Source organism: Salvelinus namaycush, chromosome 19 (genome assembly GCF_016432855.1).
Source record: "Salvelinus namaycush isolate Seneca chromosome 19, SaNama_1.0, whole genome shotgun sequence".
NCBI classification, from domain to species: Eukaryota; Metazoa; Chordata; class Actinopteri; order Salmoniformes; family Salmonidae; genus Salvelinus; species Salvelinus namaycush.
The window spans coordinates 27,472,739-27,493,282 of NC_052325.1; the positions used below are offsets into that span (position 1 = coordinate 27,472,739).

At 41.0% G+C, this 20,544-nt stretch overlaps 1 protein-coding gene across 2 annotated transcripts in view; it reads right to left on the reverse strand.

Moving 5' to 3' along the window:
* The window catches only part of LOC120063782 (ubiquitin-conjugating enzyme E2 E3), a 67,466-nt gene extending 47,541 nt beyond the window's left edge, over positions 1-19,925 (reverse strand). Inside the window, exons 1-3 of one of the 2 annotated variants that reach the window (XM_039014078.1) lie at positions 19,822-19,925; positions 18,407-18,626; positions 16,988-17,038 (exon numbers count right to left, since the gene is read on the reverse strand). In XM_039014078.1, coding sequence (XP_038870006.1) covers positions 16,988-17,038; positions 18,407-18,615 — 260 coding nt within the window. In that variant the 5' untranslated portion in view covers positions 18,616-18,626; positions 19,822-19,925. Of the gene's footprint in view, positions 1-16,987; positions 17,039-18,406; positions 18,627-19,627; positions 19,792-19,821 lie in introns of those variants that run through there. The other variant, XM_039014080.1, reaches the window with a different exon arrangement.
* Positions 19,926-20,544: the final 619 nt, after the last annotated feature.

Consider the following 20,544-nt stretch of genomic DNA (forward strand, 5'->3'; position numbering starts at 1 on the left):
AATAGGCTAACGAGGTTAGGTCTCCATGAAATCAGCAGAGAGGGAGGAGAGCGATTGCAAAAGGAAAACAATATCTTGCTGGACAAGAATCCTGGCTTGTCCTTGAATGAAAAAGAGACAAAGCCACAAATAGCTGGAGGCGGGAAAAAATAACAGCGATCACAAAGAAATGAGACCTTTATTCTTCCTGTCCCTCACCTAGTAGCATTGTGACATGAGGGGGTACTGTTGTTATCTCATGCTACATATTGTTATCTCATGCTACATGTGTGCATTCGTTTGTTTGTGTGTGTGTTATCTGAGGTCTAGGCCAAACGGCCATGGCATGACAAGGTTTCTGTTCTCTGTGTTATCAGGCCTGAGTGATGGGCTCTGAGCATAGAAGGGGGGGGGGGGTCATACTGGGACAGCCAGCCCACTCAGGAGACACTGTAGAGGGGGAAGGGGGAGGAACAGCCAGGGACAGCCAGCCCAGAGCCCACTCCTGAGACATTGGATTTAGACAGAGCAAGGAACCAGCAGCCTAGCACATTACATTATGACATACCTCAGTGGGATTTAAAGTTGGATTTACATTAGTAAAATATGTGTAGTGAGATCTATCTCTTCAAAATCAGATTTGCAACTTTCTATTTACACTAGGCTTGGATATGGTGTAGCTAAAGCCACATTCCTGCTTCATGTTTGAGTGCAGCTATTGGAATACCGTAAATACCATAGCATATAGAAAAACAAAATAAGGATAGCAATTCCAGCTATACAGGAGCTTCTCATCTTATTCATTTTTTTGTTTGTTTAACTTTTACCCCTTTTTCTCCCCAATTTTGTGATATCCAATTGGTAGTTACAGTCTTGTCCCATCGCTGCAACTCCCCTACGGACTCAGGAGAGTCGAGAGCTATGCGTCCTCTGAAACACGACCCCGCCAAGCCGCACTGCTTCTTGACACACTGCTCGCTTAACCCGGAAGCCAGCCTTGCCAATGGAAACACCGTTCAGCTGGCGACCAGCGTCAGCTTGCAGGCGCACGGCTTGCCACAAGGAGTCGCTAGACTGAGAAGATCACTAGCCGGCTTCCACCCGGTTATGCAACCCTGCAACTTAGAGGCTGCTGCCCTATATACATAGACTTCGAATCACTGGCCACTTTAATAATGGAACAATAGTCACTTTAATAATGTTTAAATAATGTTTACATACTGCTTTACTCATCTCATATGTACATACTCTATTCTACTGTATTTTAGTCAATGCCACTCCGACATCGCTCAATCAAATATTTATATATTTCTGAATTCCATTTTTTTACTTTTAGATTTGTGTGTATTGTTGTGAATCATTTTTAGACACTACTGCACTTTTGGAGCTAGGAACACAAGCATTTCGCTACACCAGCAATAATATCTGTTAAATATGTGTATGTGACCAATAAAATGTTATTTGACTTTAGAGCACTATGGGACAAGGAAATCCCGGCCAGCCAAACCCTCCCCAAACCCGGATGACGCTCAGCTGATTGAGCATAGCCTCATGGGTCTCCCGGTCATGACACTGCCTGGGATCGAACTCTGGTCTGCAGTGATGCCTCAGGTACTGTGACACAGTGCCTTAGACCCCTGCGCCACTCGGGAGGGGACCTCATCAGCTAAACCGTTTTTGCACATAATGTTGCATACTTAATGCAACGATTCACAAATATGTTGATATATTTTTAAAGCCTTTCATTTTAAATTTGGCAAATTACTGATATTAAGTTAATTAACTTCTCTAGGATAGGGGGCAGCATTTTCACTTTGGATGAATAGCGTGCGAACTGCCTCCTACTCTGTCCCAGATGCTAATATATGCATATTATTATTACTATTGGATATAAAACACTCTGAAGTTTCTAAAACTGTTTGTATGATGTCTGTGAGTATAACAGAACTCATATGGTAGGCAAAAACCTGAGAAAAAATCCAAACAGGAAGTGAGAATTCTGAGGCTGGTCGATTTTCAACTCACCGCCTATTGAAATCCCAGTGGGATATGGATCTGTTTGCACTTCCTACGTCTTCCACTAGACGTCAACAGTCTGTAGAACGTTGAATGAAGCTTCTACTGTGATGTGGGGCCGGATGGGAGCTGTTTGAGTCAGTGGTCTGGCAGAGTGCCAGTTCCTGGTCACGCGCATTCCACATGATATCGACTTGCGTTCCATTACTTCTATAGACACAAAGGAATTCTCCGGTTGGAACGTTATTGAATATTTATGATAACAACATCCTAAAGATTGATTCTCTACTTAGTTTGACAAGTTTATTCGACCTGTAATATAACTTTTTGAAGTTTTCGTCCGACGTTCGCCTGGATCTGCGCGAGCGTTTGGATATGTGTACTATACGTGCTAACAAAAGTAGCTACTTGGACATAAATAATGGACATTATCGAACAAAACAACAATTTATTGTGGAACTAGGATTCCTGGGAGTGCATTCTGAGGAAGATCATCAAAGGTAAGGGAATATTTATGATGTAATTCCGTATTTCTGTTGACTCCAACATGGCAGAGAAATGTTGTTTATATCTGAGCGCCGTCTCAGATTATTGCATGGTTTGCTTTTTCCATAATTTTTTTTTAAAAATCTGACACAGCGGTTGCATTAAGAACAAGTGTATCTTTAATTCTATGTAAAACATGTATCTTTCATCAAAGTTTATGATGAGTATTTCTGTTATTTGATGTGGCTCTCTGCAATTTCTCCGGATATTTTGGAGGCATTTCTGAACATGGCGCCAATGTAAACTGAGATCTTTGGATATAAATATGCACATTATCGAACAAAACATACATGTATTGTGTAACATGATGTCCTATGAGTGTCATCTGATGAAGATCATCAAAGGTTAGTGATTAATTTTATCTCTATTTCTGCTTTTTGTGACTCCTATCTTTGGCTGGGAAAATGGCTGTGTTTTTCTGTCGCTCTGTACTGACCTAACATAAATATTTTGGTTTGCTTTCGCCGTAAATCCTTTTTGAAATCAGACATGTTGGCTGGATTCACAACAAGTGTAGCTTTAATTTGGTGTCTTTCATGTGTGATTTCATGAAAGTTTGATTTTTATAGTAATTTATTTGAATATGGCGCTCTGCATTTTCTCTGGCTTTTGGCCAAGTGAGACAGTAGCGTCCCGCCTAAACTCAGATTTTTGGATATAAATATGAACTTTACTGAACAAAACATACATGTATTGTGTAACATGAAGTCCTTTGAGTGTCATCTGATGAAGATCATCAAAGGTTAGTGATTAATTTTATCTCTATTTCTGCTTTTTGTTACTCCTGTCTTTGGCTGGAAAAATGGCTGTGTTTTTCTGTGGCTATGTACTGACCTAACATAATTGTTTGGTGTGCTTTCGCCGTAAATCCTTTTTGAAATCAGACATGTTGGCTGGATTCACAACAAGTGTAGCTTTAATTTGGTGTCTTTCATGTGTGATTTCATGAAAGATTGATTTTTATAGTAATTTATTTGAATTTGGCGCTCTGCATTTTTACTGACTTTTGGCCAAGTGGGATGTTAGCATCCCACATATCCCAGAGAAGTTAAGGTCATTCTTGCAGGGACATGTGGTGTGGTAGAGCCATTGTCTTTACATTATACCACTCAGAGGGGGGTATGTGTTGTAGATGTCTCCCACACTACCTCCGGAGTTAGGCTGGGAGATATCTCTTAAAGAGAGATTTAAATCTAGATCTGTCTCTTTAAGATGGCCGCATGCTTCGTGCATATATTATGATGACAATTAGAGATATTTTTTTCGTTTTGGTTTTTGGTTTTTCGTCGGTTCACGCACACAAATAATGTTCTTGAGGCAAGCTGAAGTTCGGAGCCGAAGCTTACACGACTTCGTCGGTCATTGGTCAACAGTAGAGATTCTTGAAGTGTTTGTTGTCATTCAACAAGAGATGACTCGTTTTCATGCACATTGTTTTACTTGAGAAATACAACACCACACATCTTAGATGTAAAATTGTGTGACTAAAATCTCCTCAGCAAAAACGTCAAAATGAATGACAAATTTCTTGAGTTATCTTAGATTTATTCTGACTACTTTGAGGAAGTGTATACTCAATTTTTCAAAAGTTATCCGGATATCGTCTTTTGAATAGGATTAAATGCATATAAATAGAATTAATAGAATGGACGAATCATTGACTTGAATGGGGACTCCCGTTCAATTCATTCTATTTCTATGCATTTAATCCTATCCGATAGTCGAAATCTGGATAAATAGACCACTTTTGAAAGACTAGGACCAGAAGGTCAGACTGTAATCTAAAATAACCTCATCCCCCAGTGACACAGGCTAAGTGTAATTCATTCACAAACGACTGAATGCATTAATCAGAAGAATAGCAAGGCTTCACACAGGTGATCTTAATACACTGAATGAATCACTCAGAACAGAGGCAACAAACACAACACAGCACATTTCAATAACACATCAAGTGTGTGAGAATGGACGAGGGAGGTGGGGAAACTGGGAAACTGTTCATGCATCTCCGACTGATAACTGATCAATAGCGGTTTGGCGCCTGTTGTTTCCTATATAGAGGTGTGGGAAGGGGCAGACTGATGGGGCACAGGGGACAGAGAGCGTGTGTGTACTGCATGTAGGGTAGTGTAGTGTAGGGTGTGTGTAGGGTGGTGTCTGTTGGGTCATTTTGTGCCAAAACAAACCCCAGTGGGATTCTGACAGGGTAGGCTCAGCCAGATAAATACTTGTACGTCATCTCAGGAGTAAATGTGTGTTTGAAAGGCAGCCAGCACAGAAGGAAGTTAGAAAGACTACAGAGAGGAAGAGCCAGGACTGGAGTGGACAGCAGTTTTACCTTAGGAAAAGACTGCAGGTACGGTCAGATAATAATACACTTTTATACAACGGGTGGGTCTAATCGTGAATGCTGATTAGTTAAAACCGCATTCCAGCCGGTGTCTATTCCACAAGTTACCACTGGCTAAATCTATGACGATAAAATGCCTATTTACTCTGTTCCATCTGACTGCGCAATCCACAGTCTCGTCAACCCAGCCAGGCAATTTATAAACTTGATCTCCACTATAAAAAGTATCTAGACATTATCTCACATGTATTTTAAACTAACATTTAGTTTTCAACAGCGGAGATTTGTATAAACCTTGCTGTCTGTCTTTCCGAAATTTGTAACATTGTTTCAATATTCAAATTCGATCTCCAGCTGTCCCATGGTAATGAATGTGTCGGGAGTTGGGATATAAACAAAGAACTATCAATAGAAAACAGGTAAAACAAAACGAAATGCAGCTAGTTTGCAATCTTTCCAGCTTCAGTTTGAAGTGATTGTGTTAGCTGTGTCCAAATAAATGTCACTAGAAAACAGCTTAAACAAATGCAAATGCAGCTACTGTGCTGTTATTCTGGCTGTTGACATGACTAAGTTAGCCGTAGTTGGCAAACTAGCAAACAAGAGATAAAAACGTTACAAGCTATTATGGTAATGAAACATTTACAACGAACAACTGGGTCGCGTCTATAGATACAGAACAAAAAGACTGAATGACTGGGTCGCGTCTCTGGCAAACGAACCGATAGAACAAATGACCAGCCAGCTTGGGTAGCAACCCTAGATTTACTGTATGTCTGGACTATATCTTGTGGAAGGATGAAATAGTATGAATAAATTCATCTAAATAACGTTTTAATTAAAATACAGTGCATTCAGAAAGTATTCAGACCCCTTGAATTTTTCCACATTTTGTTACATTACAGCCTTTTCCAAAAAGGATTAAATAAACAATTTTCCTCATCAATCTACACAAAATACCCCATAATGACAAAGCGAGAACAGCTTTTTTTTTTTTTTGCAAAACAGAAATACCTTATTTACATAACTATTCACACCCTTTACTATGAGACTCGACATTGAGCTCAGGTGCATCCTGTTTCCATTGATAATCCTTTAGATGTTTCTACAACTTGATTGGAGTCCACCTGGACATGATTTGGAAAGGCACACACTTGTCTATATAAGGTCCCAAAGTTGACAGTGCATGTCAGAGCAAAAACCAAGCCATAAGATCGAAGGAATTGTCCGTAGAGCTCCGAGACAGGATTGTGTCAAGGCACAGATCTGAGGAAGGGTACCAAGCCAGAGCATCTCTGGAGAGACCTGAAAATAGCTGTGCAGCGACACTTCACACCCAACCTTACAGAGCTTGAGAGGATCTGTAGAGAAGAACGGGAGAAACTCCCCAAATACAGGTGTGAGCTTGTAGTGTCATACCCAAGAAAACTTAATAAACAAGAAAACTCAAGGCTGTAATAGTTGCCAAAGGTGCTTCAACAAAGTACTGAGTAAAGGGTCTGAATACTTATGTAAATGTATTTTAATTGTATTTTTAGCTAAAGAAGAAACCTGTTTTTTCTTCGTCATTATGGGGTATTGTGTGTAGATTGATGTAAAAATGTCATCCATTTTAGAATAAGGCTGTAATTTAACAAAATGTGGAAAAAGTAAAGGGGTCTGAATACTTTCCGAATGTAAATCATTATTTGAATATGTTGGTAACCCGGTGTATAAAAGTGATAATGCCCTCGAAGCCGGTGTTTGGAGGATATATTGGCACGGTCTGCCGGCCTTCAACATCGTCTCGGGCATTATAACTTAAATAACACATGGCACTTAGTTTCTATTCAAAGCCAATTACAGTATGGCGAGTGCATGCAATTTTTAGCATGTGTATACGATCCCAACGGGAATTTAACCCACGACACCACACAGGATCACAGGTATAAAGTGTTATGACAGGACAGAATAACCTTCTTAGCAGTCTTAGGAGTGAAGGGGGGAGGGAGGAGAGTGAAGGGGGGAGTGAAAGGGGGTAGAGTGGAGTGAAGGAGTGAGGAGGGGCCCTACATGTACATGGAAACAATGTTTCACTGGCTGACCCGTCAGTAATGCAGGGTAGAATGTCCAAGACGCTCACTACAGCTGAGAAAGTAACAGGGCAGATAACTGCCAGCAACATGACTACCAACTAATTCTGATTCATATCAGACATGGGCATCAAACCTTAATGACAAGTTCCAGCCTAGAGCTTTCTTTAAACATTTCTTGGAGGTGGATCATCTTGGATGAACAGGACAATGATAGCAGCATCATATTTCTTCATAGTCCACTCTAAATGCACTGCTTCATCTAGGTGTAATAATGACAAGAGAAATAGAATACTTGTCTATGTTGAGGGGTATGAGTTTCTCTGGTTGACTATGGTCTATACACTCTTTGAAAAAAAGTTGCTATCTAGAATCTAAAAGGGTTCTTTGGTTGTCCCCATAGGATAACCCTTTGAAGAACAGTGTTTGGTTCCAGGTGGAACCCTTTCAGTTCCAGGTGCATGGAACCTAAAATAGTTCTACCTGGAATGAAAAAGGGCTCTACCTGGAACCAAAAACGGCTGTCCTATGGAGAAACCCTTTGGAACCCTTTTTTCTTTAAGCGCGTAGCATACACACTAACAATGCTTCTTTCCCTGATCTCTTTCTGAACTACAGTATGCTAAATGCAAAGCAGATCACTAATCACAGAACTCATTTACCAATTACATACAAATTAGATTGTATTAATAAATAAATGGAACATGGATAAATAAGAGAAGGCTTTTTCATAATTTTGATAATATCCCTAAATTATTCTTCAACAGTATCCCCCTGGAAACCAGATGATGAAAAGGATTGATGTTTTCCACCTGCTGTTTCCGAATAAGAAGAGAGCTAGGGACGGACAGATGGTGAAATCTACCCCGCCATGCAGAATTAACAATCAATACACAAGACAAGCAAACAACAAGAACAGCTCCAACGTATACATGGACCTAAAGTTGGGAATTTGAACCACACAATTGTATCTTTAACAAAATCATTTAAATTACTATGTATCCTCTATTTTACCAGGGAAGTCACATTGACATTGACATCCTCTTTTCAAGTGCGCCCTGACTGGATATGCAGGGCAGATACAGATGGTTCAATCCATTTTCTAGTGCTGTTGATGGTTGCTTTTTAAAGTCAGGTGTCGTTAATACTGTATTATAAACCCTGTAGTGTAGTAACCTATTCACCTCCATCTAGGCCTACCTGTCTACACATCTTTATATTCAAAATTGCAATGTTAACAACCGATCATAATATAGTCACAAAACCACTACTTTCACACTCTGGGCTTCCCTCCCTCATAAAGAGGAATCTGATAACGATGCATAATAAGGTGATTGAATATGCTGCCCCCCTCTCTCTCCCCTTCCCCCTCCCTCGTGCTCTCCCTCCCTCTCTCTCTCTCTGTCTCTCTCTCGCTCATTCTCCCTCTCCGTCTCTCTCTCTGCATCTCTCGCTCGCTTCCTCTAACACCTCTCTCTCTCTATCTCTGCAAATGTATTGATTAGTATGTATAGCGGACGATTTAAGGGCTCCTGACCAATTCTGCTGTTGTGTGTGTTTCTGATCTTTTATTGTACATAATGTTTCCGCCATTGTTTCCTATGACTGAAAAGAGCTTCTGGACATCAGAACAGCGATCACTAACCTCGATTTAGTTGAAGAATTCTACTTCAATGACTTGGCCGCACAGGACATACTGCTCATCTGGGACCAGCCCCTAATCCACGACACGCGGAAGAGGAAAAGACGGAGATACATGGGGGCAGCCTGATGAAACTACGTAGGCGAGTAAATAAACCTCCTCTACCTCTGTTCTATTGGCGAATGTGCAATCATTGGAGAACAAACTAGACGAGCACCGTTCGAGATTATGCTTCACGGAGTCGTGGCTGAACGAGGACAGCGCGGCAGCGGCTTGTAAACTCAAGGGCGGGGGTGTATGTATCTTTGTTAACAACAGCTGGTGCACGATCTCTAATATTAAGGAAGTCTCGAGGTATTGAACACCTAAGTTAGAATATTGCATGATAAGCTGTAGACCATACTATTTACCAAGAGTAGACCATACTATTTACCACTCAACAAGCTAAATAGGGCCATAAACCAACAAGAACATGCTCATCAGAGGTAGCGCTCCTAGTGGCCAGTGATTTTAATGCAGGAAAATTGAAATCGGTTTTACCTAATTTCTACCAGCATGTCACCTGTGCAACTTGAGGGAAACAAACTCTAGATGACCTTTACCCCACACAAAGAGACGCATACAAAGCTCTCCCTCGCCCTCCATTTGGGAAATCTGACCATAACTATACCCTCCTGATTCCGGCTTACAAGCAAAAACTCAAACAGGAAGTACACTCTAAGAACAAAGGGTTATTCGGCTATCCCCATAGGATAACACTTTTTGGTTCCTGGTAGAACCCTTTTTGTCTCCAGATAGAACTATTTTGGGTTCTATGTAGAACCCTTTAGGGAAGGGGTTCTACCTGGAACCAAAAGGGTTCTATTTGGAACCAAAAAGGGTTCTTTAAAGGGTTCTCCTATGAGGATAGCCAAAGAACCCGTTTGGGTTCTAGATAGCAAAAAACAAATCTGTGTACCAGTGACACGCTCAATTCAGAAGTGGTCGAATGAAGCGGATGTTAAGCTACAGGACTGTTTTGCTATTCATCCAATGGCATTGAGGAGTTCAACACGTCAGTCCCCGGCTTCATTAATAAGTGCATCGATGACATCATCCCCATAGTGACCGTTATACATATCACAACCAGAAGCAACGGATTAAAGGCAATATCCGCACTGAGCTAAAGGCTAGAGCTGCCACTTTCAAGGAAAGGGACACTAATCCAACCACTTATAAGAAATCTTGCTACGCCCTCTGACGAACCATCAAATAGGCAAAGCGTCAATACAGGACTAAGATCAAATCCTACTACGCCGGCTCTGACTCTTGTCGGGTGTGGCAGGGCTTGCAAACTATCACGGAATGCAAAGGAAAACCCAGCCACGAGCTGCCTAGTGACACGAGACTAGACGAGCGAAATGCCTTCTATGCTCACTTCGAGTCAAGCAACACTGAACCATGCGTGAGAGCACCAGCTGTTTCGGACGACTATGTGATCACGCTCTCTGTAGCCGATGTGAGTAAAACCTTTAAACAGGTTAACAGACAGATTACCAGGACGTGTACTCAGAGCATGCACTGACCAGCTGGCAAGTGTCTTCACTGACATTTTCAACCTCTCCCTGACCCAGTCTGTAATACCTACACTCTTAGAAAAAAGGGTTCCAAACGGGTTCTTTTCTGAGGGATAGGTTTCTACCAAGAACCGTTTTGATCAGAATAACTGCTTTTTGGAAGACACAGGTTCTTTGTAAGGCAACGGGTTCAACCTAGAACCTTTAACATCCTAAGAACCGTTTTTGGAAGAAAGGGTTCTTTGATTATTCTTTGGAAGGCAAGAAGCCTTCTACAATGAACCATATATCATATTTCCCAGCATTCTCTATTGTTTGTTTTACTATAATATCTGTATTTGTGCATGTATATTGACTGGTTGATACATTTCATGCTACACAAAGATAAATAACATACCGTTTTCTAAACTAATCCAACTGTTAGTGATTGGATTTATTGCACCCGCTACAGAGATGGTTATTCCAGTTTAGATGATTGAGGTAGTCTCAGTATTCAAATCTTCCTTACTATGGCAGTCTTTCTGAATGCAGGTTGCGGGTGATTAAAACATTCCACTTGTTGGATATCGTAACTGGATGGATTCCAATAGGAATTACACAGCACTTTGCAAGCCACCATAATGTGACTTGCAGGCCTGATGTGACCTGTAAACCAGGAGATTTCTAACACCCCTGTGTTAGGGTATAAGCTGTCCCTCAAAGAAAGGCCTTATGCTATATGTAATTACATTTTAAAGGATAATAAGGCTGGTGGAACCGTTCATAGAGGGTTCTAGGGAGAACACTCCAAAGATAAAATGGTTCTAACACTTTCATTAAGTTTGCTGACGACACGACGATGTCAGGTCTGATCAACGATGACGATGAGACAGCCTACAGGGTGGTGCCAGGACAACAACCTCTCCCTCAACGTCAGCACGCCAAAAGAGCTGATTGTGGACTAGAGGTCGACCGATTATGACTTTTCAGCGCCGATACCGATACCGATTATTGGAGGACCAAAAACAGCTGATACCGATTAATCGGACGATTTTTATATATATATTTGTAATAATGACAATTACAACAATACTGAAATAACACTTTTATTTTAACTTAATATTATACTGTACATGAATAAAATCAATTTAGTCTCAAATAAATAATGAAACATGTTCAATTTGGTTTAAATAATGCCAAAACACAGTGTTGGAGAAGAAAGTAAAAGTGCAATATATGCTATGTAAAAAAGCTAACGTTTAAGTTCCTTGCTCAGAACATGAGAACATATAAAAGCTGGTGGTTCCTTAGAGTCTTCAATATTCCCAGTTAAGAAGTTAGGTTGTAGTTATTATAGGAATTATAGGACTATTTCTCTCTATACCATTTGTATTTCATATACCTTTGACTATTAGATGTTCTTATAGGCACTTTACTATTGCCAGCCTAATCTCGGGAGTTGATAGGCTTGAAGTCATAAACAGCGCTGTGCTTCAAGCATTGCGAAGAGCTCCTGGCAAACGCAGGAAAGTGCTGTTTGAATGAATGCTTATGAGCCTGCTGCTGCCTACCACCGCTCAGTCAGACTGCTCTATCAAATATCAAATCATAGACTTATTTATAATATAATAAACACACAGAAATACGACCCTTAGGTCATTATTATGGTCAAATCTGGAAACTATCATTTCGAAAACAAAACGTTTATTCTTTCAGTGAAATACGGAACCGTTCCGTATTTTATCAAACGGGTGGCAACCCTAAGTCAAAATATGTAGGCTTAAAAAAATATACTTCTGTGTATTGATTTTAAGAAAGGCATTGATGTTTATGGTTAGGTACATTCGTGCAACGATTGTGCTTTTGTTAAATCATCACCCGTTTGGCGAAGTAGGCTGTAATTCGATAATAAATTAACAGGCACCGCATTGATTATATGCAACGCAGGACAAGCTAGATAAACTAGTAATATCATCAACCATGTGTAGTTAACTAGTGATTATGTGAAGATTTATTGTTTTTTATAAGATAAGTTTAATGCTAGCTAGCACCTTACCTTGGCTCCTTGCTGCACTCGTGTAACAGGTGGTCAGCCTGCCGCGCAGTTTCCTCGTGGAATGCAATGTAATTGGCCATAATCGGCGTCAAAAATGCAGATTACCGATTGTTATGAAAACTTAAAATCGTCCCTAATTAATCGGCCATCCACATTAATGGAGAAACATATTCTATTCTTATTTACAATAAAAGTGACTCCAAAATGACACAATAGATTTTTTACCATTAATATTAACAAACAGCAAATACATCCTACAGATGTGTAGAGTCACAAGCTTGATGTAGTCATTGCATGCTATGAGTATGGGACCAAATACTTACATTTTTACTACTTTAACACACATATAAGTGAATTTGTCCCAATACTTTTGTTCCCCTAAAATGGGGGGATTATTTACAAAAAGTGTTGACATTTCTAAAAAGTTCACCCGATATGTATAAAAATAGCCTTAAATTAAAGCTGACAGTCTGCATTTCAATCATTTGCTGGAGTACAGAGCCCAAAATTTTTTATAAATTGTCAATACCTTTGGAGCTCACTGTATGTCCTTTGATCATAAATGTGTATGTTTATGTGTGGTCTGACAAGCAATAGTAGTGTTTCTCAGTGGGGAAATATTGGATGGTATTGGATGGTAATATATGTCTGCATTACTATACAATATTATCAGCATAAACAGGGACATAGAAACCAGGATATCCCTCATCCATCAGGTATAATAAGTCTTTGGGTTAATGATTAATAAAATATAATATAAAATGTTTATTTTTCCTAGAGGGAATTAGTCACTGGCCAATGTGGACTAGCAGAACACAGGCAATGTTTGAAATAATCAGTTTAAGAATGGCATTCAGTCCATTAAGTCTGTATTTTTTAGCGTCAAATTGCAGGTGAGCTTGCACTTGGATTAGTCATTGTAATAATTTAATTTGGGGGGTGCTTATATTTGTCCAGTTACACACTTGTGGGTGGACACTTGTACAAGAGTGTAATGGATATGTGTTTCATTGCAAATCCCAACTCCCCCTGAGACACCTGCTGGGAGTGGGGTCATGGCCAGGTTCACCATATCCCAACTCCCCCTGAGACACCTGCTGGGAGTGGGGTCATGGCCAGGTTCACCATATCCCAACTCCCCCTGAGACACCTGCAGGGAGTGGGGTCATGGCCAGGTTCACCATATCCCAACTCCCCCTGAGACACCTGCTGGGAGTGGGGTCATGGCCAGGTTCACCATATCCCAACTCCCCCTGAGACACCTGCAGGGAGTGGGGTCATGGCCAGGTTCACCATATCCCAACTCCCCCTGAGACACCTGCTGGGAGTGGGGTCATGGCTAGGTTCACCACATCCCAACTCCCCCTGAGACACCTGCTGGGAGTGGGGTCATGGCCAGGTTCACCATATCCCAACTCCCCCTGAGACACCTGCTGGGAGTGGGGTCATGGCCAGGTTCACCATATCCCAACTCCCCCTGACACACCTGCTGGGAGTGGGGTCATGGCTAGGTTCACCATATCCCAACTCCCCCTGAGACACCTGCTGGGAGTGGGGTCATGGCCAGGTTCACCATATCCCAACTCCCCCTGAGACACCTGCAGGGAGTGGGGTCATGGCCAGGTTCACCATTGTCCAGCGTGCATGGAGCGATTGGGGTTAAGTGCCTTGCTCAAGGGCACAATGACAGATTTGTGTGTGTGGGTATGTGTTACTTGATAGTTGATAATGCAACCGAACTGACAACAGTGAACTAGGCTAGGCCAACCAACTGAAACCAGACCCGGGTACCTTTTGTCTTTTCTATGATATGTCCAGGCCAGGCATTGCTGCTGAAATGTGATGCATTATCATCAAATTAACGTAACATCCCAGGCAGCCTCCAGGTAAACAACGCACTGCGGAGACCGAGTCTGCATCCCAAATGGAACCCTATTCCCTATACAGTAAACTACTTTTGACCAGAGCCTCAAATGTAGTGCACTATATAGGGAATAGGTTGCTATTTGGGATGCAACCAGACTGACTGACTGTCCTACTAATTGAAAGGGAAATCATGAGCCAGGGATGGAGCTGATATATAGGCATTGTGGGGTTATTATCTCCTTCTGCTGAGAACACACACAGGATCAGGGCCCCCCTGTCCATTTTACAATAGCCATAATGATCTGAAAGGCTAAACTGATCCTACATCAGCACTCCTACTCTGAGAGTGCACAGCGCAGAGCAGAGGATCAGACCATGAAAGGCCATCAAATCCCTGCATTGTCAATGACCATTATCAACGTTGTCTCAGGAATCGTCTCAGGAATCCCCTAGTCGTGCCGCGGCACGATATCGATCCCCCGATTTTCTATTCAGAAGACACACGGTGTGGGCTGGAGCTCACCAATACCGCATTACCACAACAGGAAGCGGAGGAGGAGCACACATTCACCCACAGACATTAAGCCACATCTTGCTGATCAGTGGTCCATGATCCACGTCCTCACAGGGATACAGTGATCTGAGCTGCATCTTAGTAAGGAAGTCTTGCATGGCGAAGGTTAACTTAACCTATGAATACATGCAACATCAGCGTTTTAGACAACAGAATGTTTATCCAAAGTAGTTTCTGATAAATGGCTCTTGACTAAAGGTAGCAGAAACAACGTCTTTGACACCCCCCACTAACTGCTTCCATTTTAAAACCACAAATGTGGAGTCAAAGAAATTCATGTCGGATCTTAGTGTGATATTGTTGCAACATGAATCATATCACACGGCGGCTTAAGAGAGGGTCTTTCAAAGGGTCAGTGGGCACGGTGAGGTTTGTTTAACAGGAAATAATTAATGTTTGCAGCCCAATAGAGGGGTGAAGGGGCTAGTCTAAAGAATGCCAACCCCCCCCCCCCCCTTTAAACCCCGGGTCTAGAGAACAAAACAAAGACCATATGTCATAGTGCTGCTTCATGAATAAATCCTAGAAGGAAAATCCCGGGCCAGGGTCAAAGTCATTAGAGCTAACCGACTTCATGAATGAAACACATATTCGGAGGGATAACTCAAACTCTATGCAATCCAAATCATTTGGTCACTGTGTGTAATTTCTCCTTGGTTGAAGACATTTAAAATGCAATAAAAAAAACTGTGAAAATACCCTCTGCCGGTATCTGTGCAACACTGGTTTGATTAAAGAATGATTGCCCACCCCAGTAAGCAAAGTATTGTAAAGTTTATCAGGTTGCATGAAAGCTATTCAATTACAGGAGACTCAAGACTGACAAAATGGCATTCAAGAATCTTTACAAACAGAACACAAAAAATACCTCACAAAAACTTGTTTCATTAAATTAACAGCAAAAAGAATATAAAGCAAAATTCCTCTGCGGTCATCAAAAACATAAAATCATACATTCACTAATTAAACATAATTACACTGAATCTGCAGCATCACATCTGTTTTATAAAACAGATACCTATGTCAAATCTGTCTTTTTTTTTTTTAAATGTAACATTTATTTAACTAGGCAAGTCAGTTGAGAACAAATTCTTATTTACAATGACGGCCTACAACGGCGAAACCCTGATGACGCTGGGCCAATTGTGCGCCACCCTATGGAACTCCCAATCACAGCCGGTTGTGATACAGCCTGGATATAAACACATATCTATGTCAACTCCGATATAAACACATATCTATGTCAACTCCGATATAAACACATATCTATGTCAACTCCGTTATAAACACATATCTATGTCAACTCCATAATAAACACATATCTATGTCAACTCCGTTATAAACACAAATCTATGTCAACTCCGTTATAAACACATATCTATGTCAACTCCGTTATAAACACATATCTATGTCAACTCCGTTATAAACACAAATCTATGTCAACTCCGTTATAAACACATATCTATGTCAACTCCGTTATAAACACAAATCTATGTCAACCCCATTACAAAATATGGAATATAAGACAGTCTGCGTAAATGCAGCATCTGTTGCATTATTAAAAACATGACAGTGCAAAGACCAGAGCTAAACATAAATTATTTAACACATCAAAAACCACCACACCAGACTTTCCTCTCAGTCTCTGCTTTGAAGCCTAGCATTGAAATAATACAAATGTCCTATTACGACACTATAATAGTAATACAATAAGTAAAAAAAACTATCTGCAACAGTTTTGTGTGACAGTAGAACACATAACAGGCAGCCTTAAGGCGTCTGTCTGTATACTTCACAACCGAAACAGTTCGGCAGAGTTTGTGCATATATTATGACTACATTTTGTGGCGTTTTTGTTTGTTTTGGACTTTGGCTATGGTTTTTACAGCTGTTCGGGTACACAACATTTTTTCTGGAGGCAAGCCGAAGTTCGGAGACGAAGTCCACGCCCCTTCTTCGGTGATTGGTCAACAGTAGAAATTCTTCAATAAAGTCTTTGTTGTCATTCAACGGGAGACGACTTGTTTTCATGCACATTTTTTTATAGAAAAATACTGCACCAAACATCTTAGTTAGATGTAAAATTGCACGACTAAGATCTCTTCGGCAAAAACTGCAAAATTTATGACAGATTTCTTGTGTTATCTTAGATTAATTATGACTATTTTGAGGAATAGGAATCGTTTTTCAAGCGAAGGTCTTTTAAGGGAGGATGCAAGCACACTCCTTCAGTTCGACTAGCTGAGTTCGGCTAGTCACCAGCCGAACTGAAACATGCTGACGCCTTTAAGCCTTATCAACAAAAAGAGCATAAACTGAGAATATGAATGAATATGAAATCTTTGCCATACCTGCAGTTAGGTGGTGGATCTAGAGTGATCTCAGCGAGCTCCTTCTGGATTCTGTGGAAGAGAAATGAGAAATGTGTTGAAGCTGTGAGAAGAGGGCTGTGAGAGGAGAATGTACAGCACTACACTGGAGGGATGAACAATACACACACTAAAAACACTATGAAGTCAACAGACTTGTTTCTATCGTGGTCTTTGCTGTCAGAGAGAGAGAGAAATGAGAGAGGAAAAGAGAAGCTGTGAGAAGAGAGTTTACAGCACTAGGACTAGAGATTTACACTGCCCTCTACCAGCGATGCTCTAACTGCACGCCCCCCCCCCCCCCCCCCCCCCTCTCTCCGCTCAGCACAGCTAACATGGCTGCTTCCTCTTTGTTCTCCCAGGCAGAACCCGAAGCCCAGAACAGCAAAACTTTCTCTCCTTCATTACTCCCTGTCCGTTTACCCCAACACAACCCTCTCACCCCCAGCACAAAGCTAGCCCCCTCACCTACCATCCCGCCGCTCATCCACCCATTCCAGTCACTTTTAGCACAAAATATTTTCTTTTAAAGCTTATATGCAAATGAGGTAGAGAGGGAGAGGGAGGGGGGAGGACCTTGGGCATATTTGACAGGGCCTTTAAACAGAGAGCTGCATAGAGTGCTGTTACTAAAGCATTATTAACGGTGTGTAAGGGAGAAAAGGGGAGGATTTTGACATACTTGCCACTCAATACATTTGTATTCTCATCTACTGTTAGTACTTGATACATTTTTTAAGACTATTGTGTAGACAAGTCAGTTTCTTTTTGAAGCTCAGATAAAATTGCATCCAACTGCTTTATATTTATTAGTTGGACGTTAAAGTGATCATTCTCCTCTTACCAACACTAAATATAGTTGCATAGGCCTAATAAGAGGAATAGGACATTTGTCATAAAAATACTTTTGACCATTTTCTCCCCAAACTTAGAAACAGTTTTCTACAACCAAACAAACACAGGTTGCAACACAGGAAAGACATCAACTGTGAGTGTGAAAACACCTATTTTACAATACTCAACCATCACAAGTATGTGAACTCAAAACAATTTATCCTCAGATACGCTAAGTTAGATGTGAACAAGTAATATTAAGTCCTACTCTGCTCCTGTAGCCTAACTTGACAAACTATGCATATCCAGCGACAATAGACCAAGTAACCAAATAAAGGCATTACTATGATAATGTAGTTGCATGGCTTTAGTTTTTAACAATCTCATTTGGCACAGGAATAAAAATATTTCAAAAAATAAATATCGCTCCTTTGTGTCTCAAAGGATTAAAGCATTATAAATGAACCATAAATCATTCATTAGGCTACTCAGTTTAGCAGAAGGATCATGTAGACTACAGTATCCCTAATTGTAAGAATACAGTGATTATGATAATGAAGCCATTACCTTTTAGCACTAGTGGACAACTTGGCGGTAGTCTTACTGGATAATTTGGTGGGTTTCTTCTGTTGCTGAGGAGGTGTGGGGGGCTGCTGTTTCCTCTCCTCTGCCTCCTCCGGCTCCGGCACCGCCGGGTCTCTCTGGTCCGCATCAGAACTACCACTGCTGGTGCTTGGACTCTCATCATCTGACCGCCCCTGTCTTTCACTGGACATTTTGATTCCCCCTAAAAACGAAAGACAGAAAAGTTAGCAAACTGATCAATGCAATATAGGCTAGCATCTATAGACCTATAGTCTTTCACTGGACATATATTTCCCCATAAAGAAGAAAAGATAGACACTTATTAAGTGGATCTATCAATGGGATACATACATACAGAGAGAGAGATGCTGCTCATCAGACAGGTAGGTTATCATAGCTCAACTTTACATCATTCTCTGGACTGGTAGACCCCTATGTGGGGTGGTCTTTGGTTCGTAGCCTACAGTAGTATTCATTTCTCAGAGTCTGTGTCCTGCTGTCGACTTACATGGTTGGATGTTGAACATTACCGTCTATTCATCAAAAGTTGTTTATAAACAATAGCTATAGACTATTTATAAATAAAATCCATTAGAGTACTTAATTAAAAATCCTGTCATTTTGAAGGACAAACGATGTTCACGATGTTTCCATAATGGTCACACCACACGCCTATAGCAAGCTAGATGGTTAGATAAGGAGCACCAAATCATTCCATTAGCTCGGTCCAATTGGCTTTGAATAATCCCCCCCACAGAACCATAACACGAGTGCAAATATTGTTAGGCTACATTATCGCAGCTCATTTGTAGCCTTGTCGTTAATAAAAGCAGGCTCGGATTCAATCATTGTGACTACTGACTAACGTTACTAGGCTACCTTCGTTTTGTGGTGAGATTCCCGAAGGCTTTATCTGTCAAAAGCCAAGCAATAGGGGAAAACAACACAGAACACTCAAACAGCATACAGTCACCAGCGCACGAATATTGGTTGGGAGAATGCGAATGAAGAGCTGCAGGGAAAACATAATTGCACCTATTTGCAGTAAGGGGGGCTCGCAAGGCATGCAGGCGAGCTAAATAAAACACAGCATGTTTCTCTCACTTTAGGAGAGCATTAATCGTATATACCCGACGAATAAGAGCATATTGATTATAAGTCATTTGACGCATTCTAAGGAACGATAAATGGTTCGAATCCGACCTTAGAATCCTTTGTAGAACGGAGAGGTTTGTTATGGTAGGAGACACTCCAGTATCAGCATGGTGTACCAACTGATGCATGAAGTCAGTTCCGAGCAAGCTCCCTCTAACACGACAGCGCTGAAAACACCAATAAAGGACGATCTTTCTCCGCCTAACCTAGACTCTCCCGGATCATTGGAGCTTCTTCTTTACCTTTGGCGTGGTCTCGTCTTGATCTGAGACGGGTAGGAGCGTTAAAAATCCGGTGGAAATGGAGCCGGGAAGACGACGAGCTCCGGCCAAGCTGTGGACATTGGAGAATCGGAAGGAAAGGAGACGCTGCAGTACTGGCTTGGAATCCAGGTGGCGCTGGATAGCGAGTGAGTCAATCGTTGCTTTGGGTCCATTGAGTCAAGGGGTTCGTTTTCACTCTCGCTTCCAAATGATGGTCATGGAGCAAACGGCACGAAATCAACTGGCTGTCACTTCTTGCAGTCCTCTGATATTCGTTTGAGTAAGGGAGCACATGTAGGACTATTGCTGTTTTGGAGATTCGAAACAGCAGAGGGGAATTACATAACACAGGATTGAACAAGGCTTGGTATGTTACTATTTGTATGTTACAAGGCTGTAATAGTATATCTTTGGAAAAAGTTGAAAGTTGCCAAATACTTGTCAATTTATTACATATATAATAGGCCTATAACCTAATGTAATTGTGTTCTATCTTGGAACATGCATCTATTTTACATGAAATGTTAATAATTAATAGAATATAGTAAGTATCATCATAGAATTCATTTAAAATGTTCATCATAATTGGAGAATTGATTTTATTTGAAGTGGCATTTGAATAGGCTACTGTAGGTGCAGTTCTATTGATTGTTTACAGCACTTTATCATTGACCCATTCATTCAGAGGCAAAGGAAGCACAT